The 22477-nt window shown below is 39.9% G+C and overlaps 1 protein-coding gene across 14 annotated transcripts in view; it reads left to right on the forward strand.

Moving 5' to 3' along the window:
• The window catches only part of tenm2a (teneurin transmembrane protein 2a), a 429048-nt gene that overhangs the window by 333775 nt on the left and 72796 nt on the right, over window positions 1–22477 (forward strand). For 10 of the 14 annotated variants that reach the window (XM_057348979.1, XM_057348978.1, XM_057348982.1 and 7 more), the window contains 2 exons: window positions 989–1198; window positions 13592–13844. In XM_057348979.1, coding sequence (XP_057204962.1) covers window positions 989–1198; window positions 13592–13844 — 463 coding nt within the window. The remainder of the gene's footprint in view (window positions 1–988; window positions 1199–13591; window positions 13845–22477) is intronic. The other 4 variants (XM_057348983.1, XM_057348985.1, XM_057348988.1 and 1 more) reach the window with 1 other exon arrangement.

The following is a 22477-nucleotide window of genomic DNA, read 5'->3' on the forward strand; positions in this document are numbered from 1 at the left end:
CAGTCTGCGTTTGATCCCAATTAAAATGATGGTCAATGCGTTGCCGTTTCGTTTTACTGATATGAATCTTAAAAGGCCGCAGCTCGTACGCCTGCCGGTCTGATCACAATGCGGTATGATTGTAGCCAGCGTGGCATTTTTCCCTCGGTGCCGTCTTTTCCGGAGTAATTAAGGCAGGTAATAGTCTTCTAATTCCTTTATGAGATCTCACTGCACAAGCTTCTTTAAAAGACGTTTGCAAGTTTACCTCCAATGTCAAGGCAATTACCCGAAAACTCAAATGCATTTAAAACCAACGTGTTGCACCAGCCTGTCTCTTGTGCATTTGCACAGAGCCAGAAAATACATGCGATTCATAACTGAAGACTTTGTATTGTCAAACACCATAGGTATATGTTTCTGTTGTGGAATCCTGGTGGGAAATCACATATGTCTGTATTAATTTGATGAAGTGAGAGTACATTTGTGTGTAAGTTTACTCTTGCAAAGCTCCCGTGGTGTAGAGTTTTACTGGACAAAACAGCAGCATTTGCTTCTGCACACACATGCATGTTTTGCATGTTGTAATGCTGTCAAAGCCGAATTGACTTTCATCCTCCGTGTCCTCCAGGAGAGGTCTTCCACAAACTTACATTTAGATCTGACTCCATTTTGGTGTGGAGCACCCATTTTTCTGATCCAGTCAATTCCCTATGGAGAAAATCCTAAAAATTTCTATCCTACTTTTTTCTTGTTAAATATCCCATTTCACTCTGACTGATGGAAGTAAAATGGGTTGTTAAAACAGTGTTTGTTGAGTCTCTCTAGACTTCCAGTACATCAGCATTCACAACGTCTGGCATGTGATTGTATGAATAACTGTAATATGAGCGTGTTGAATATGTGTTTATGTTGTGTGTTTAGTACTTGTCGGTTTAATGAAATCTGCCCATATGTCATGTCGCATGATCATAACATGTTTGTCTGCTTTTATCTGTCCATTCTTCAGGTCGTCCCCTCCCTCCCTCCACTGCCTCCTCCAGCCTCCTACCCCCTGCACCTTCTCCACCTCCTGCCCCCCTTCATCCAGCCCCACCTACCATAAGGGAGTGTCAGGTGCCCCTGCTGGACAGCAGCTCCTCCCACACCATGCTGGAGCCCCACCCAGAGGACCAAATCTCCCCCAACTCATACCTGCTCCGGGCTCAGCCGTCCACCGGTAAGCCCCTCCCACTCATGTCTCATTGGTTGATGGTCTTCATCATCTTTTCCTAATTTGCTGTGTGTCGCTTAGTTTGTCTGCTGTTGTGTCTATATAAGTAATATGGGTGAAATAACAAATGTATGGGTGATCGTGAAATATTTGATTTGTAGTTAGTATTGAATGTGATGTTAGACCAATGATATTTTAGTGTAGGTGGAGCTACACACAGAATATATAGACATGGTTTAATCGGACACACGCGCGCCTGGCCCGAAGTTAACTTCCGGTCTGTGTTTGGTTATAGCATAGCAATTTATTTTATATTTAATTTCTATGAATATTTTGAATTGAATTAAATTAAAATTACACAACAGTTATTGATTCTTTGCGGAGGTCTACCGAAAGTTAAGTCTGGGCCACATATGGAAGCCGTCTTCAAAGCAAGTGAACAAAATGTATTGATGCTTCTCGCTTGCTGTGGTTTCAGAACAAAATCTCACCGTTTGTAATTTTATTGCGTCACGCCTAGTTAGGACAGATTGTTAGTCGTTGTCCCTGAAAAAGGTTATTATTTTTATAGAAAAAGAGGATATTTATGACTAATAAAGACCAAGGTGACAACAAATGGATTTTTGTCCCAGTACTTGACACATTAATTTTAGATTTCAGACAAAGAAAGAAAAAAGTATCGCTTTCCCCCACAAGGACGTTTCATAGGCAGACATGCTGATTTATGTTATGGTGACTTATTACACTTTCACGGGTTGTGTAAAAATTCCTTTACTCTATATCATTGCCTAGACTGAGCAGATTGTGCGGCTGAGCTGCCCTGGTACAGCTGTGCTCATTCAAAGTAATTAATGCTCTCTCCATGTGCCGCACGGAGTCCTCCAAACTTTGCCCCGCATTCAAATCTGCAATCCAGGGGATATATTTAGCGGAGAGGAGGGAAAAAAGTTGTTAATGTAATTTCGGCTGGAATATAATCTATTGTTAATGGCATTAGCCTCTCCTTTGATCTGCTATAAATCTTTATTACGGCTGATCAGGGGCCCGGGTTCAGGAGCAACGCGATTATAAACCTTTTAAAATGACATTACATCATGCCTCTAATTGGTTTACTGTTTGGTGCAGCAACATCAATCATTTGCAGACTAACCACGCTGTAAATAAATTCACTCCAACACTGCCAGCACCACGCTTCTGGGAAGACTCACCAAAAGGATTATGGATGAGAGAAGTTCAAAAATACGAGAGGATATAGAAGCGCCAGTGGTGACAAGGTGACCGCTAATAGCTTTATTCCGCCTGTTAGTATTCTCGGTATTTCTCTCTTCACATCTGGGTTGATGTGAAATTTACATTTGCTGAGAAGAAACATTTATTACAACCCTCCAGATACGTTACATTGTATGCAGAACAGCAACAATAACGCCAATGATACTAATAGCACAGTTATTTCAAAGTATTTACAATTATTTAACAATTGTTCTTTCATTTATTTATTTGTCCTGTTGCATTGTGTTAAACTTTTAAGTACGTATTAATTTTGTGTCCTAATCATGCTGCAGTTTTGTTGTTTGATGGAGACATTTTCTGTATTCTAATGAGCTACGTGGGAGAAAACTCTCCTACTTTTACAAATTTCGCAAGCATTGTATTCCAAATGTATCGTATTTTGGAAAATAACGGCTTTGGAAATTACAGACTAATAAATCATTCTTCTTCTTTCATATTCTGTTCAAGTTTGTCATATAGTTTGCATTTCCTTGATCTGATGACACTTGCAATTAGCCTGAAAATAAACCACTAAATAATTGGCTTATTATCATGTTGCCTTGAGCTTAGAATTTGTTTCAGAGAGTCTGACTATGTTGATTCAGCGTCTCGGTGTGGTGTATTGAGTTTGCGTGTGTGTTTGTCTGAGACCCCGTCCAATTAAACATCCTGTGATCTTCTTGAGAGTGATCGCTGTGTAGGAAATGAAATCTCTGGCCAATGTACCGAGTCTAAAAGACAGGCATTAAAAGAAGACGCGTACTTTTGAGTGCGTATTTTAGTTTGTACATGCTTGTATGTGGACTGTGCCCTTAGTATAGTTCACTTGTAACATCTCTCAGTGAATTGATTCATTTGTTGTGTTATTGCTGGTCTGTGCTCCAGTGGGCTATCGTGCACAGCTGGCCTGCATCTCTGCCAGTGCGTAGTGATGACACTGGTGACATGCACACGGTGCCACAGCCGTTGCTTGAGCTATAGCAGCTGTCATTGTGGACCTGTGAGTGACAGCCTGTGTTAGCCTGCATACAGAGAGCTCATTCAGAAATATAATGAGACATATCCTATTAAAACTTGAATGCATGTTACAAATTAATTCATAGATGTTGAAACATCTGTGTGTGTAATGAACATTCCAGTGCCCTTGTGATGACCAAAGGATAAATCTGGTTGCAATCCTGATCTAATATAATAATATATTTGCAAAATTGCAGCTGTGCTTGACAGACAGTGATTCACTTTTGTGTTCCACGAGAGAAAGGTCATTCAAGTTTCGAGTTAGCTAAACAGTCTGTGGGTGAAACCTAAATCAGACAAAAAAAAAAAAAAAAAAGCCACCGTGCAACCTACAGGAGGTTCAAATATGTATAAATACATTTCCCCACTTGAAAAAAATTCACTTGCTTAAAAATCAGACAATATGGTTACACCTCTAGTGTATGCTTTATACTGTAACACTTGATAACACATGACATAACACATACAATTAGTGTTTAACATGTGTTTTAAAGAATTGTACTGTACGAATGAACTGAACTGTGAATGTGTAAGTAGTGTAAAATATGGTAACAATAAATCTGATTACAAAAAGTAATCAGGATGCTAAAGTAAGAAAATCTCCACAATGCAGAATATACTGTATGTAGGCTTACTTGTAAATAGTGTCTATATTAAAAAAAATTGATGTTGTTCTTCTGAAACCACGTATCTCCATATTTTATTATTTTTATTTTTTGCCATAAATCATTATTATTAGTCACCCTTTATGTTTGTCACTGGGTTTTGCAAATATCTAACCAATAAAAAGCATTACAAAGTGCTGGTTAGCACAGTATTTAATCATTTAGAAAATGGCGTTTTTTCCATTTTTTGAAAAACATCGAGTTTGGACATCCGAGATTGTGACGATATATTATAAGGTTAATATTAATAATATAATGATTTTTTAATTATCTTCTGCTGTACTTAATATTTTATAAAGCACTGCCTATAAAAGTTTATGTTAAACAGTGATGCCCAAATGCATTTTACCAAAGACACCTGCTGGAAAGATTCGCACAGCAATAGTAAGAAGTGTTGGTGTTTGCGTCGCCTTCCATTCATTATAAATGGAGATCGTCCGCTATTTTTAGCAGCTTCCAAAGTCACATACTCCTGGCAGTGAAATCAGCCGTAGATCCTAATGTAATGAATGTTTAATCACTGTGTGCTTTGAAGAAACTCTGTTGAAACAATTTCGATGGGACTGGATGCCCCTTTAAAGCTAATGTTATTCTGTTTTGCGGCAGTAATTAAAGACGTGCTGTTGCATAATTGTTTTATTTTTTTGGAGTTGTTGTTTCTGTATCAGAGTATTTATGCCTGCGTACCCAGTACAGAGAAGCGTGCTCGCGTGGGTGGGTTTCAGAGTGGGATTTCAAAAGCCTGTTTATTTTCAGTCTGATTTGATGACTCTTCTCTCAGACTGTTATTATTGCTCATTAGAGGACGGGATTGGGCCAAAGAGACTGAATGTGAGGGAAATGTTTAGTTGCGCACAGCTCGCTAACACATTTACTTGTGTTACCCACCAACCAAGCCGTGTTTAATTAAACCTCCCTCAAGGATAAACGTCGACGAGACGGAGTTAAACAGCATGACCTCTGACCCTTCTCTCTATGCAGGCGTCTGAATGTGTCTTTAAGTAAACTGAGAGATTTTTAGTGAAGAACGACATTGTGAATGTAGTGAATCGTTTAATTGAATCAGACTTTCCACAGTTGGTGAACCGGTTTGAAAAGAAAAAAGTTTTGCTAATTTGTTTTAAGTGACCATTTTGAGGAAACTGAACAGTTTAGTTTCGGCTTGACGCCCCCCTTTTAAATGCTAATTTTATTCGGTAGTAATTAGGGACATACTGTTGCTTAATTGTTTATTTTAATTGTTTTTGTGTTCGTGAGTGAGAGAGAGTAAAATAAATGAAGAGGATGTGAGCAACATTAGAATTAACAACATAACATTAAAGCTAAAGTGTGAAATTTCTGTGCAAGTAGCGTCACTACCTGGGATCATAAAAATTGTGTTTTTTTTAAACAACTTTCTCCATTTTTTATTGGTTGGACATCAGGCCCCGCCCCAAACTCACTGCGTTGATTCAACCGATGTTATTGTGCACCACGGTGTTTCGAAGGACACGTTCTAGAAATGGCCTACTTATAAATGTCCGTGCATTAAACTGGGATAAAAGAAAGAAACAAAGACACACTTCAGCTTTAAAAAGAACCGGAGGGATCCAGTTACAAATTACATTGGTCTGCATTGGTCTTTACTACTGTGAAAGTAAGACACAAGGCTAGAGTCGCAGGCAGTGTGGGTTGAGAATATTGTTGTTGTAAGAACTGTGGCCGCTCGTGGAAGAGCCTCAGAAAAAAAGAAAGCAAGCAGAAACAAGAGGGAATCGTGTCTCACCGCTTACTGCTGCTCTTGACCGTGGCTGCTGAGCCGGGCATCTTTTCACAGCATCCGACACTTGCGCTGAACCACAGAAAATATCAATAAACATTTTTTCGAAAGCCGGGCCTTGAAAACAAACATGGTGGCTTTGTGTTTCCCTCTGCCAGTGGGCCTCCGGAGCTCAACTGTGAAACTAATGCAGTGTACAGAAAGCCAACTCCATCCTGCTCAGCATCTCTGCTCGACTCTGCCCAGAACAGGCACTGTCCCAGGAAGAGCAGGGGGTGGCTTTAAGTGCTAACCTTAGGCAGGCCGGACTGGGATCTGCTTTTAGTAAGAGGGAGCTGAACCGTGCAGATTTGGATCTGTGTCAGACTAGATGACTGCCACGCTGTGCTTTTGAGACTGGCACCAAACTCCAGTATGTTTTCAAGAAGTATTTTCAGACACAGTCCTCGGTGCACTGATGTACTTAAGTTGTAGGGGGTGTACATGATTCCAGCATGCATTTAGTTGTGAGCTAATGCGTTGCTCCCTCAGCCCGAGCAAATGTGAGCGTGTTGGCACGCAGCCCTTCTGACCGTGAGTACTGTCAGATCGCATTACCGCTTGCGAGTAAAAGTGTGTTTTGTGCATTTGGAAGCAAGATGTTTACTATCTGTCCTGCTTTATAAATGATGTATTTATTGATCGGTTTATCCATGCCATTTTTTAATTCTGTTTACTTTGATATGCTATTAATGATGGTAAAAACAAATGCACTTTCGGAAATTGAAGGGATAGTTCGCACAAAAATAAAGACTTTCATAATTTACTCATTCCAAATCTGTATGACTTTGTTTCTTTCGCAGAACACAAAACAAGATATTTTGAAGAACGTCGGTAAGCAAACAACTTTGGCCCCATTGACATCCATGGGACGGACGCAGATCTACTGAAAATAGTTTCCGTGTTCTACAGAAGAAAGGTTCATATATGAATATTTATAAATCGTACACAGGCTAAATAAATGATAGCAGGAGTTTAACATTTTGGGTGAACTATCTTTTTAATGGGTTTACAAGGTTTAAAATGGCATTTTTTTGTAGTGGCTTTGTAGTAGCACCATCTAGCGGTGAGGTTGTGAATTGCAGCCAACGGCTCACTCCACCCCTCCCTTTCGAAGCACTACGGTGGCTGACACAGTACTAAGATGTCGTCATGTTTTCACTTCTTTGCCGAAGGAGATAACCCACGGTGTATGTAGATAGAAATAGCTCATTCTAAGGTAATAAAAACATTTAAACACTTCATTATGTAAGGTCTTTAGACACCTCTGAAGACATAGTTATGTATATTACTGTATATTGCATTTCTGTCAATAGATCTTCCAAAACATTACACACAGCACCTTTAATATTTGCTTTTAGGATATCTGGCGAGCAATAATGCAATTTGATGATTGCAAATCAAATGAATTAATATAAGTCAATTTATGACTTCATAAATATGACTAAAACATTGGAAAACATGAATTTGTAGTATTCATTGAAATGAATGTACATTTTTTTTAATCTACCGATAAGAAACCGTTATTTCAAATGACCCAAAAATAAACTGATTTGTCGGTCCATCGCTTTTTGTGTGACGGTTGTAGTTGTCTTCATATAAACTTTTGCAATAAAATGGTAAAACATAAATAGCGTTGTAAAATGTTAGTTGCACAATGCAAAACCGCTCTAGGTGATTATATGCCGAAAGTACCTCCATCTTCCACTTTATTGCTGTTCTCTGCTGCATACGAGTAACCGGCAGCCCACACTCCGCTAGCCCTGAGCTGGGATGTGCTGTATATTACATCCAGCATCACTGCAGTCTGCCGAGAGTTGACTCCTGGCACTCTCTGTGGTGAGAGAAAACCACCTTGTTATCAACGAAAATTGGCGGGGTGTGGGGGGTGATATGGGGCTATGAAAGGTCTCAGTGGCTGTTTCCTAATTATACTTCTCTATTTATTCACAAGCGTTTTCCGGCGATATCACACTCGCTTATACCTCCTGCAGTCTGGGGCCTCTCTCTGAACTCCTTTATCATCTCAAATTGACGTTTATGGTTTCACTCCGATTGTTTCCCAAGGTTTCTATGGCTAACGTCCAGCGGCTTCTATCAGTTTGTGTTGTCTGGCTACAGGGTGGATGATGTGTGGATGCTGTTGTTGGTTTAGCTGTAGCCAGAGGTGTTAAAAGCGAATTTTGTGCAGATCTTGAAACACATGAAAGCTGTTTTAATGGAACAAATAGTGAGCACTGCAGTTAAATTGTTTGTATTAGCCATTGAGTTTTATAAAACATTCACGGACAAAGAACCCAGATTGTGCTGCTAAAATAAACCTTCAATTAGTCATTCCAAAAATAAGTGTTTCAGTGTGTGTATAAATCTGTCAGTGTCCTAGAGTAAAGGAGACATCGGGGAGTGAAAAGGACAGCGATTACTGTGCGCTGCGGGTGTGAATTTTTACCCACACACACTGAGTTTCAACACAGCTATTTCACAGTCGGCTCGGGATAAAAGCTGATGATGCGTGCCGAGGTTTACGAATGAAGAATGCTTCTCATGAATATGAAAACAACCTTTTCATCAGTCTAGGAACGGCTGACGGGGAGACTACACTGTTTCGCCTCTGTCAGGAGTGGCTTTTCATTCCTTGTTTTCCCAAGTTTAGGATTTTTTTTGCTGCTTTTTCGTGGTTGGTTGTGCTGTTTAAAGCACATTCGTGAAAAATCTGTGAAATAAATGCTGTGTTATTTAACCTTGAATGAGGACAGACAGACGTAGGAACTTGGTGCATGATATCCCACACGTGATCCACAAGTCTTGTCATCAGGGAGTGGCTGGAGCTGTAAAAACAAAACGCAATGCATTGATCGTTCCTCATCTAGCTTGACAAAGATAAAGTGTCATTTTCTGTGATAACAGTCACTTATATTCTCCTTAGAGACGCCAGATAAGGCTGCGAGGAGCTCTCGTAGCTCTGTAGTGTATTTATATTGCGAGTTCGCTTTAAATGAGATTAAAGTGTTGAGCCAGTTTTTAAGCTAGTGTTAAAGTGGCCTCGTGCACAAACTCACTGTGTCAGAAAAGCTTCTTTAAAACTGTAGATTAACAAACTACACGCTACTCATAATCTACAGTACTGAAATTACTGCCAAGGTACACTTTTAGGTACACTACAAGCTAATATTAAAAAATGTCATTCTAGTCCTGTGTGACTTTCTTTCTTCTGCAGAACACAAAAGAAGATATTTTGAAGAACGTTGATAACCAGATAACATTGGTCCCCATTAAATTCCATTGTATGGACACGAAACCACAGAGACATTTCTCAAAATATCTTCTCTTGTGTTGCACAGAACAAATAGTCATATACAGTTTTTGAACGACATGAGTGAATAAATTGTGAAATATTTTTTTATTTATTAATTTACTATGCCTTTAAATTACTTGTATGAAAGTATTTTGTTAGTTACTCCTCAACACTGAAACTTAGAATTAAAAATGACTATATAAGTTTGGTATCTAAGACTTTCTGGGTTTTAATTACTGTATTTTGCTGTCCTTTAATGCTTCTGCCTTCTATGCATGTCTGTACATTTCTGTGCTTGTGTGTGCACGTGTTTGTGTACACATCTCAGGAGAGTATTTGCGTGAATATTGGCAGATGTTAAGCGTCTCTCTCGGGTTAAGAGGCCACCCCCTTCCCCGCACGGAACATCTGTACACTGCCCACTCTCAACCCGCACCTGGGCCCAAATCAGGCCACGTGGCCCGGATTCACTCTTATAGCAGCATGCTGACGAGGACTTTTACTCCAGCCACAGGGAACGTGCCTCTAGAGAAGAGAATGCATTCATCTTGTGGCCCCAGACAGCCATATATATAGTGTTACAAACTAAAGCACCCTTAAACAGAAGTTAACAATGTCCAGACCTATTTCCAGCACACCGTATAGAGCTAATGAGTGACAGGAACTGAACTTCATTTCACCGTAGCGCTGCAGAATTACTTTTATCATTATGTAGAGCATGTTTGAATGGTTGAGTGTGGAAATAGCCAGTATAGTCAGACAAATCAGTCTAATCTGGTTCTCAAGGTGATTCAATGATCCTGTTGCAGTTAAAAGGAAGGTTTTACACAAAAATGAAAATTCTTTCATCGTTTACTTTCTCGTCATTCAAAATCTTTGACTTTGCTGAACACAAAATATTTTGTAGAATGTTGGTAACCAAACCACATTGGCCTCCATTGACTTCCATTGTATGGACACATGGAGACATTTCTCGAGGCATCTTTTTTCGAGTCATGTACAGGTTTGAGTTTATATTTTTAACAAATAGGTAGTGTTGGCCAAATGTTTTTTGTAGGTTGCTTTGAATAAAAGTGAATGAATGACTATAAATGCAATGTGAAAGATAATTATTTTCGATCTATTCCTAAGTTATCGTATGACTGTGGAAGACCTACAATTATTGAATATCTTAGTCTCATGAACATTTAATCCGATGATTAATAGGTCTTCCCGAAAACACTTACTGTAGCAACCTGATACAGTCAATATGATTTTGTTTTCTAACTGCAAATTGAGGATCTGTGCATCGTGACGCCTGACTCCAATTTTACAAACACCAGCCATTTAGATTTGAACTGGCGATTTGAACTTGCTCTTGGCCATGTTTGTGTGCGGTATGCATCAGATGGTCCATTAATGTTCCATCGGTGTGCCAACTGGGTGACCATGAAACTTGTATGTATCTAATGCGAATGACTGATGGAAACGTAGTTTGTGTGGGTTTTGTGTTAAAGATGTGTTTAGATAAAAACAGCAGAGATCCACTGAGACTCGTCCATTTCCTCAGCTCCGCTTCACTGATCAACACTCGCCGATCTCAGATCAGTGCCGGGGTCGTCAGAGCGTGTCACCCACACACAGAGCCACTGCGCTCGGATCGGTCTTGCGTGATCTCGCCCTGTCTCGCTCACCAGATTTAGACGGGAGGTCAGAACCCCATCACCCACCCCATTGAGCACGATCGCCCAGGATCACACCCAATTCCCAGCATTCAGAGATGGGCTTTGCGCTTATTCCATGTTTGATCTGGCTATGTTTCCATTGTAATGCAGCGAGAAATAGCAGATTACACGCCCCGGCTGTTCGAGGCCAGCGCTGATCCACTTTACTTACACTTACGCGCATTCTTATACACACGCAGTTGATCCGTTTTCTTTTGGATGGATTTAGATTCTAACAGCACAGTCTTGATGTTTTGTTTGTCAATAAACTTTCAGAAAATCTTTCATGAATTTAATCCCCCATTCTGTCTCTCTCTCTCTCTCTCTCTCTCGCTCTCTCTCTCGCTCTCTCTCTCTCTCTCTCTCTCTCTCGCTCTCTCTCTCTCTCTCTCTCGCACTCTCGTTCTTTCTGTCACTTATACACATCCTTATCTTGTAGTCCTTGGCACAATCATTTTAAAAAATTTAAAAGACAACAACAGGATAAAAGAAAAGAGAGGGAGATGCTTTGTATTTGCTGTAACAGATTTAGCCTCTTCCAGAGAAAATACTGGCTAAACCAGGCCAGACAGACGGAAAAAACTAAAATCTGTGGTTGCATAGCCAATCTTATTGCATAGTGAAAGGGCGCAGCCTATTAGGTTTGAGAATGAACAATTATATTTATTAAATATTTTCTTTAGAATTAATCCCAGAGGCTGAGATATTTTTAATGGTAGCTGTCAACCATTTGCAAAACAACACTGCTATGACCGTACTTCCACAATACTTAAGTAAAGACTGATGGACATTTATATTCATAGACTTTTATCATACAATTTATAGTTTATTTAAGATGTGGGCAATTCCAGCGCTATAGGTGTGAAATTTTCAGAGAATTCTCAGAGGATGTATTTATTCCCAATATATTGTATCATCTGTCCAGACATCAGAAAAATATTGGTCTGTGTACAAGTTTTCTATTTAAAAGAGAGAAAAAATCATGTGTTATGGATGTGACTATAAAGGACGCACATTTTTGAGAGACAGCATACTTTGTGGGATATTTGTGAATTGAAAATGTACAAACCAGAGGCAATAATACCCAACAAATGGAAAAGGGATGGCTCTTCGTGTACCACAAAAAAATCAGTTTCTGTGTTTCCTGTAAATCAATTTGACATCACAGGCCACAAGATATGTATTTCGTAGTCTTACAAAAAAAGACATTGGTGTAATGTTGCACAGTCGGATCGCACCAACCTCATATCTTGCAATTCACCTGGTATCAAATGTAAAGGATTGAAAATATCTCCCAGCACGCACTTGGCTTGAGGGTATAGTAGCATTACATTAGAATCAGATAAGTGTTTATTTCTTGGGCCAATTCATGTACGTTTCAACTTACCTGTTGGCCCTACATCTGCTCCCGCTGATGACAGCGATAGACAGGAGATCAGCCTGTGAAACTCGCTTTCAGGCAACTGTCATGGATCAACAAGCTCGAGATAGGCAGCCTGAGAAAATGGTTTTGAGTGCTGCCGGGTTGAAAACTTGGTTTGCGAGGTTCATCTTTATTGCATTACTCTGTGTATCGTGGGAAAACATTATTAGTAACATGTTTGAAGCTTCTTGCTTGGTTTCCTGCTCTCGTCTGATAAGAGAAATAGATTTGACATGATAGAGAGGTTTGTTTTCTTTTCGGTTTATAATTACATAGCAGGTAACTCACAAGCGCCCCGGGTTACCTCATACAAAGGAGCCCTGAAGTTAAGAGCTGCAGCCTGCTGTACTGTACGTGGACATGGTTGTGGTGTAAAATAAAATATATTTTACAGTAAAGGTGTCACACAGAGAGTATGCTTAGACGCGTACGCTTCAGATTCAGGCTGAATTAAGGATTACATTGAGGCAAACCGTGTCAATTAATGCTGGTGCAGAGCATCCTGCAACGCCAACACAGACTCAAAGAAGAATACAGGAGCTTCCATTCTGCTGAGTGTCTTAACAAGCTGTGTGGCTGAGTGTTTTTCGGGGCTTCCTGCCGCCACCGAGCATGTTCGTCTCTGAATTCTGAAAGAAAGAATAACAAAACACAAACAGCTTTGGCAGGCTGTCATAACTGAGAACGTCCTCCTTCCCTGATTTGATGTTGAGTGTGATTGCACGTCACCTTCGCATCGCTGTTATTGCGTTCGCGTTTCCTGCATCGCTGAGCACGGTGGTATTGACGTACTTTTGACATTGACAAACAAAATTGATTGACGGCCTGATACAGGACCGCCTGTAGGATTCTGATGTTATGCTGGAAAAAATATTTCTACTACGTCCCCTAATAATAATAGCCTACTTAGTTTGCACGTTTTTAAAAGTTACACTACTTCAAAGATAAATGTGAATAATACAAGAAAATGTATATAAAATGTTTACAGTTGCCTATAAATATATGTATTTGTTCTCACAAAATAGAAATAAGATATATACAGTATATATGCACATGTGTGCGTGTGTGTGTATATATATACTGTGTGTATATATATATATATATATATATATATCCTATATACTGTGTATATATATATATATATATATATATATATATATATATATGAAGAAAATAATTAGGTGCCACAGACCTAATTTTTGTTAATTTTATTCCTTATCTTTGCCCAGGAGCTCCAAACCATCACAGTCAGTCAACCCTGCGGCCACCCATCCCTCCACCACACAACCACCACACGCTGTCTCACCACCAGTCCTCTGCTAACTCCTTGAACCGCAACATGCTGGGCGGCAACACACTGTGTGGTCGACGCAACCACATTCACGTCCCTCCGACTGCCCCGGGCGATGGACCCACCACACCCGAGTCAGTGCAGCTGCAGGACAGCTGGGTGCTCAACAGCAACGTCCCTTTGGAGACCAGGTCAGTGGTGACTTTCAAACCACCCACTTACACAAGACAATAAATGACAGCTTTGGATTCATGGAGTGTTATTGTCATAGTTAAAAGGCATCTGCATTCCTCACAGTAAGGAGCATTTAAATAGCCGGTTGTATTCAAATTCCGACAAAACTCTATGTGGTTCCCCCAGGGAACAAGATTATTGAAAGCGATGTGCTAGAAATCTTGTCTTTATCCAAAGTGGTGTCTATATTAAAATTCGAAAAGTGTTTTTGGTTGGCTAGAAGCAATTGAGGTATTTGATGGAGCTAGTCATTTGAAAACAATGAATTTTTGCCCTTTTTCTAGACTTATTTCTCGAAGTTGGGAATGCATTTTGTTTAATAATGCATCTTTTGAGGGGAAACCTTGCATCTTCATGTTGTATCTCCATGACTTTTTAAAAATAAATAATTACCATTGCTCACCCTACAGTATATGTTTGTCTTTATGCAAATATTTTTTATTTAATTTTTAATTTAATAATAATAATTGAAGAATTGATTTGCAAAGACTCGGTTTAAAAAAATCGAATTAATATCAAACTGCTGTTGCATTGTTTTGAATAAGTAATAATAACTCAGAAAATACAACTAACTAACACAATAAAACATGATAACATGATTTTAGATTTTTTTTAAACTGAATTATCTGTTTTTGCAACTTAATTCTTCATGTAATTAATAAAAAGTGAAATAAATTACAATTTCCTGTAAAGTACCAGTTTTGGAGATACATTTCTGATACATTTCTTCAAACGAAAAAGAATAGGCCGAAATAAAAGCTGAAATATCTGTCGCCCCCGCCTCACTCTTCACTGCTCACTCTCGCTCTGCAATCCAGTGATCACGTAAGCCCGCCATAACAAAGGCTAAAACTAATGTGCACCATATATAAACTTATTGTATTAGCAAGAGCTGCTGAGTTTGACTATAACTTGACTACTGTTATGCATATAATAATTTGGGAATGTTTAGATGATTGGTAAAAAATATATACTGTATATTTGATTGTGTTGCAATGACCAAGGAAGATTAATATATTTAGTATTGTTTTAAAATATGTTCTCTTTCATTTTTGTGGTTTAAGTGTGTGTAATAATACAATTATATAAAAGCTATTTTGAAACGTTTTTTAAAGTAATTTTCGGTTTCAGTTTTCGGCCAAGTGCATCCTGAATTTTCGGTATTGGTTTCGGCCCAGAATTTTTATTTCGGTGCACCACTAGTTTCTGCCCAGAGACGATAAGCAAGAGTGATATTGTTTTTATACAACAGTTAATAAAAAATAAATACATTCAGACACATTTTATTCAGTGGTTTGTTTTCTACAAAACAAAAATACTTTGAAAAGAAGCCAATGAACATGCTTTGCATGCCACAAAATAATGATGATGTATATACATGATGTATATTTCAGTATAGTCAATAGTCATATATTAATTTAATGCAACAAACCAATAGTTATGTGTGTGATTTTGATGTTAAAACTATGTTATGCATGCACATGTGTTATAGATTAGCATTCTAAGCATTTCTCTCAAATACAACAGCTCTCTAATAGAAACACACACATTCCCTACGGCTTGATTCTTTTTCAATCTCTCTCTGTTCCTTTTCTTTTTCGCATGCTTCCCTGCTGGGCAGAGGGTCACCCCCTCTGTTCTCAGATCAGAGAACCTGCGTACCACATGCACTATTCATGAGGCTGCGTTGCATGTTTAATTCACCAGGACAGGTCTCAGACCTGTAGAAAGCGCAGGTTCCTGACTTGCTGCAATTAAAGGCTGTCCTGTATGTCAGCCACGGCCTTCCAGAATGCAGTGGGACTGCTGGGGTCTCCGTGTGCAGGATTCAGTTCAGGGTCACGCCTGTGACCTCCAGCTTTGACTGTCAGTCACAGTGATAATATAGTGTGCAGTAGAATGATATATCAGAGAAGCAAACGTATCTGTACCTCACAGTAAAATTTTAACAGCAAAAAATATTTCAGCATGTTATGTTTGCCACTTGTTTATTGCATGCCACATTACACACAATTTGTCAAATTCAGTTAGTCATTCTCACATTTCGCTGTTTTTAATTTAATTAACGCTACGTCTCGTAACGTGTTTTATTATTTATTTTATTAACAATTCTGGAGTAGCCAAGAATTGTGAAGCCGCAAACATTCTGCACTAAATTTCTGATGCTCAGGTGTGTTAAAAATGGGCCCCTTTTACCGCAGCCATCAGGAGCACCCAGCAACACTAAGCCCGCCATCTGCCGAGACGGCCCACTCTCCCCACACCAATCCAAACCTCACCAAGCCAGGAAGCCAGCTCAAACTCTGGCCCCTCTCCCCGTTCCCCTGCTAGCAGGCCCCGCCCCACTCTCTGCAGCTTTTTAATTGGGGTTCTGTCAATGCAGATGGGCCACCTGTCACACACCCGCATACACACATGTAATTCACAAACTCATTTCCAATAGATTCAGATTCATTAACTGTGTTACTCATCGCATTTGTGGAGGCTTTGAAGTGTGATCGCGTGATGTAGGGAGCTCACGGGTACAGATTGGATGGCCAGCAGACCACACAGGCTTTGTGCTGGCATGTCCCACTACCGCACACACCATTCCTGGGCAACAGGCGAGCCTTCTCAGCAGAATCCTGCAGGTGCCTGTTTACTTTCCGTTACGGTTACCACAGTAACAGGGATGGATGTATGGGCTTAAACAGAAAATAGCCTAGAATATGATCCCTTTAAGTATATAACATAGGATCTGAAATAAAATCGAATATGCCGTTAAAGAAACTAGCTCCCGTAAAATTGGGTATGGAACATTGAATAGTTGAATACTGCAGATCACAGGTGTTCTCAGCTTTGTAAATACAACACAATGTCACAGGTATCGGCAGAGGTTCAGACTCTAGTGGCTCATCTCCTCTTGCCTTTGGGTCAGACAGCACTAAGCCACTGCACTAAAGTTAATAGACTTATTTTTACTGTATCAACAGCAACACAGAAGGCACTTTCACAATCAGACTGCCTCTTCCTTTGCAGGGCAAAAACATTTTTCAAAACAAACTTTTTTTATAAAATCATAGCGAGAGAGAGAGAGAGAGAGAGAGAGCTTGGAGGGCAATCTCCATCACTTTGATGAGTGTCTTGTGGTGAAGCCAAATTTCTCGATCTTTCTCCTATTGCTCTGAGCTCTCTCATCTGAAGAAGCAGTTTTGTCTTCTCTTTTGAACTGCACTTTTTAAGTCACTTTGTTGTTGATACACAAGTTAATTTGGTGACTGGTAAAGTATGAATTGCACAGTTCATTCAGAGTTAGGATTGGGATTACCAGACATCCTAACAATGTCTTATTGTCAGGGGCATGACAACAGGTGGGCAGTGGTGGGCAGAGGCCATCTGTCTACCCTAATAGAAATTCAATAAAATTTTATTTTTAGCTTGTATTTTATCATACGTTTTCCTTAGATAGATTTTTGGCTGTTAATAGAAAGAAAAGGCTCTAAGTACGGGTGTGACGAGATCTCCTGGGTCTCGCGAGAACACAATATCCTCCTGCAATTGGCACGATGGAGTACTGGGCTCGTACCATTGTAGTCGCATATGCTCCCTACATTTAACCTGTGCGACCTCAAAATATATTTGGGAGCGTTTGTGTGAGTGCACATTTTGTTGTGGTGCGACCTGTTTTCATTACTGTACAGAACATGCTAATAACTGCACAAAGTATGTGCGTGCTGTGAGCTACAGTGACCGGCCCGGCTATTCATAAAGACAACTTGATTTATCGTCCCGCAGTGCTACTTTCCCACCGTTTCTCTTTGTAAACACGCGCTAGACAGTAAACACGCGCTAGACAGATGGTTTCAACATTCACGAGCGTCTTTCGTTTACTCAGCATCTCACGCATTTTGTGTTTTTAAGGTGAATAAGAGACTATTTTCCCCTATATATTTCATCATTGAGGATTTCTTCGTCTCGTTCTCGTGAACTCATCTCGTGGGATAAGTGTCGTCACACCCCTACCTCTAAGCTAACTCGTGTGCCCCTTTTATCTAATATTGCAATATTGTTTAACATATACAGTATAATAATATCATATTTTATTGAGAGAGAGCATAGACATTATAACAATTTCTGAATTTCTGGTAACACTTTACAATAAAGTTGCATTTGTTAATGCATTAGTTACATGAACTAACAATGAGCAATACTTGTACAGCACTTATTAGTCATAGTTCATGTTAATTTCAGCATTTATTTATAAAAAAAATGTAATCAAACAATGTTACTGTTAACATTACACTTTTTCACTAAGGATTTTTCATGTACTGTATAATGTAAAAACCTGTAATTTACTGTTTTTCTTACAGACTTTTCACGAATTTTTAAAAAATACGGTAAAACATGTAATTATACATGAAAAGCTTCTGTTTTAAGGTACTTTACTGGCACCACAGCTACCAGAAAATTTCCTTTTTTACAATGAAAAATGGTTTAAAAAAGTCAAATTACAGAAAAAGACTGCAACTGTACAAGAAAAACATGAAATGTTATGGGAAGTTAATGCAAAGTGAACTAACATGAACAATTGTATTGACATTGACTTACATTAACAGGAATTAATACATGCTGGAAAATTATATTGTTAGTTTGTTAGAAGCATTTACTAAAGTGTTACCCAGTTTCTTAGTGTTTGTTCAAATAATCATAAATGTCCTGGAACCTTAAAGAAAACTAGAAATGTTCATAAATCTTCTCTGTGAACAAAATCTCTGAGTTGCATGCAGGTCTGTCCGGACGGTCCTGTGGCTTTCAAAAAGAGTGAGGAACATGACATTTAAAAGCAAATAACACATTTCTTTCGTGTTTCGAAGTTGGGGTCAAGCCTATTTTTGTTGAGGTGGGTGACTTTTAAAAGGGATTAGATTGATTATCCTGAATATTCCCCATATAGATTAACACCCTGAGCCAGTCAGACAGGATCACACTGTGTGTGTGCATGTGTGTGCTTTATGTAAATTCTGTTATTTTATAGGTCAGGTCTTCCCAGGTCTTTGAAGTATAAAACCGAACCTTTCTCTGAGAGGAGCAGGCACAGCTGCCAGTAGCGAAAGATTGATTGCCTAAGTATGCAGTTGTCAGACAGGTAAAGGAGAGAGGGAAGCACAGAGACCGGGAGAGGAGGGAAAGGGGAGGATCTTGGAGATTGCTTTGGCTGAAGAAGAGAGAGAAATACAAAAACATGGAGGAGGGTGGAATCGGTTTTTGGTGGCATAAATGACTGAAGATGGCCCTGGTCCTGTGAAGGCTTATTTCCAATCATGGAGTGAGGCCTCTTCACCAGCTGATGCCTGCTTCAATTTCATTCTCATCTCAGGACGCCGAGAGCCGCTCTCTTCGCCTCCTATTCACACTCACACACACTCAAATTAGATTCCCGAGCCACACTGGAGAAATGCTTTCACATGCACAGTATGCCGTAGATGTGTTTGGAGGCGTGTGCTGCGGTTAAAGCCCTGCTGGTGTTAGCTTTAATGCGTGTTTGAAGCAGGGACCTGGGTCAGGTCTTTAGTGGGGTTAACGTTTGACATAAGATTGAATTTGGTTATCCGCCTGTGCAGTTTTTGAGATTTCATTTGACTTGAAATGTGAAATGTGTGCACAACAGTGTTTCCTGCACTGCTTTTTTACAGCACCACAAAGTTTGCCATTTATATTGAATGTGATGAGATAAAGATGAGATAAAAAAGAGTAAAAACTTACTACTGCATGGCTGCATTCAAAAACATATAGAGGTACTATTGTAGTATGAGCCAATAACTTGTGAGTGGCTCTTTTAGATAAATCTTGCAAAATAACTCACAAACTTGAACATAGTCCCATACATCCTTCACTGAATGAACCCACAGAATCCATCTGGGTGCTTATCGAATTATCATCTGACTCATTTACCAAACCACAAATCATTACTTTCAGTTACGTCTGACTCGAGGAAAGATCTGTTTAGTTGTATTGTATAAAGATTCTTAAACTCAAATCGGTTTTAAAAAATCAACATTTTTACCCAACAGGGCGTGATAGAGAGCCTAAATAAATTCTGTAGAAACATTGGACTTTTCAGAATCGATGCACATTATATGTAGTCAATTCCACACATTCTGCATCATTTCATCTTCACCAGTTATCTATGTAATCTCACCACATCTATTTTTATATTATTGTCAATGTTTAATTATAGTGCTTGTAATGAACTGTGTAGGTACGCTCACTCCTCGCAACTGTGCATGTAACATTCAATATCTTCTTTTGATTGGCTGTGTCACCTGACACAATGAGGAGTTCTTGATCCTAGAAATGATGTAGCTAACCTTTAAACTTTAAGGGGAAAACATTTAACTTAAACAAATTTCTATTCACCTACATTGACAGGTTGCCTGCCAAAATCTTTTTATCACGCATTTCCTTGCAGGCAGTCCTGCTGTGTTTTCTTTAAGAAATGCAAATCTGTAAAAAAATTGGCAAGGAGAAAGAGAGGGAAGCAAATGTATCGAAAGAGTTTAGGTTACAAACGTAGCTTTTAGAGCACAGTGAAAGAAAGAAAATTGGCCAGAAAAGTGAATTGTTCGGATTCCCAAGCACATGCTGAAACCGACCCGAGCACTGCAACTCTGCAATCTCTCTCTTCCTGTTCTCCACACGCTATTCTCTTCCCTCCCTATTTTTCTTTCACGCTCAGACTTCATCAGTGGTTGCCAAGGTATCGGTGTGGGGCAGATTTAAATTCTCAGCTGCGTTCCGGGGCCAATTTGTTATCCTAACGGGAGCCAATCAGAATACAGGTGCCCGCAGCTCACCGAAGATTTATGGGCCCTCTCTCCGCTCATGCCGCACGCAGATCAAATTCTGGATATGGCGCAGCAATACCCACAAACATAATTAGAAAACTTTTGGAGACCTTTGTTTTGGTATTTAGAGTACCCATTGCCTGTGAATGGAGCTGTGAGAGATTGCAGGAGAGAAGGAGATTGTGAAGAAAAGTTTAACGAAGCAAAACAAAGTGACGTGGGTTTTGGGTCGTAGGTGCCTGGTCACAAATACTTACATTGTTTAACAGTGAGGTGTTTTACTCCCATCGCAGGATGCGTGGATTTGTATTTTAAGGCCGCACGTAGAGTACCTGACTTGATGGGTGCCCATGTTGGTTATTTAAAATGGGGAAGTGATGTATATAATGAGGTTGTCAATCAGAGGCGTGTGGGCAGGGAGCTTGAGATCAGACAGTTAAATTGAGGGATAGATCTGAAAATGCAAAGTTAAAAATGAATAAATAAACACTGGTTTCTGACACTAACTACATGTTTGGTGATGAGGTGTCTTCTGGGGCTGTCACAACTAATGAGTGGCAAGGGCCGTTTTGAGGATTGCATATTTAACAGGGCTCAATGACATATACTCGCAGGGAGAGAGTACACACACCTGTTTGAATGAGACGGGTCATTAATCAGAACGTTCAAAATATGGACTCAATGACCTTAGTGATGAGAAGAAGAAAAGTGTAAAATCTGCTATTCTTATTCTCATCTTCTACAGTATGCTCTTGTCACTTTATCTCCTCTTGTCTCCTCTGGTCTCATCTTCTCACATCTCTCTCTCTGTCTTCCCCTCACTTCCTGTCTCCCAGTAAATAAGTCATGTTCCTCTGTCGAGTCATTATGTCCCTTGCTTTACAGTCCCCGCGGACTTTCAAAAGTGCAAAACTGCTATTGTCCCCAGACTGCCCTCTGCATAACCTCACCCTGTCAGCACTCCTGTTTTTGGTATCCGTCTGGCCTCTCTTTATTACCTGTCCACCCCCTGGTCTGGCCTCTCTCTCTTTCTCTCTCGCACACTCTCTCAACATCCCAGTTGGCTTCTACTCATCCCCCAGCTTCCTTCCCAAACAATTCTCGACATAAATCACTGTCAATTAAGCACGGCATGTAAATCAAGCTTTTTAATTTCATTCCACAATTAAGCCACTCCATATACATTCAGCTTCCCGTGATGAAATGAGCTTTCAAAACAGATTCATCCAGCGAGTTCCGCTTCAACCCGAACGCACGCTCTTCCAAAACGACCTTAATTAATTTCCCTCCACCGCCCCTGTCAGCTGGCAAATTAGTGGCTGCAACCTTCTGCGTGGGTAAAACTGAGTTGGCATTTAAGTGACTGACTTGACCTTGCGAGTCGCCCGACTTCAGACGCAGGCGGAATGACATGGAGGCGGCCCAGCTGTATTTTTAGTCATGCACTATTGCTTCCGTCCTGTCACTCTGCCGCTCAATGTAGGCCTGATTACTGCCTACCTGTAACCTGGCTTACCTTTACAGTGCTTTCACGGCGCACCTGTCAGCCAGACGTGGAGGATGGCAACGAGAGTTCAGGTACAGGCACGGAGCTGGATGTGGGCATGCTGTCTGTGTGGCATCACACCATCAATTGGAGAAATGAGAAGGGCGGAGATGGAGAGAAAGTGTAAATACGAAGGAATGTGAGATTTCGCTTTTTTGCACTGTTGACCGAGCCTCACAGTTCATACACACGATTATTCAAGCAGTGTGTGTTTGTGCAC

Source organism: Triplophysa rosa, linkage group LG13 (genome assembly GCF_024868665.1).
Source record: "Triplophysa rosa linkage group LG13, Trosa_1v2, whole genome shotgun sequence".
NCBI classification, from domain to species: domain Eukaryota; kingdom Metazoa; phylum Chordata; class Actinopteri; order Cypriniformes; family Nemacheilidae; genus Triplophysa; species Triplophysa rosa.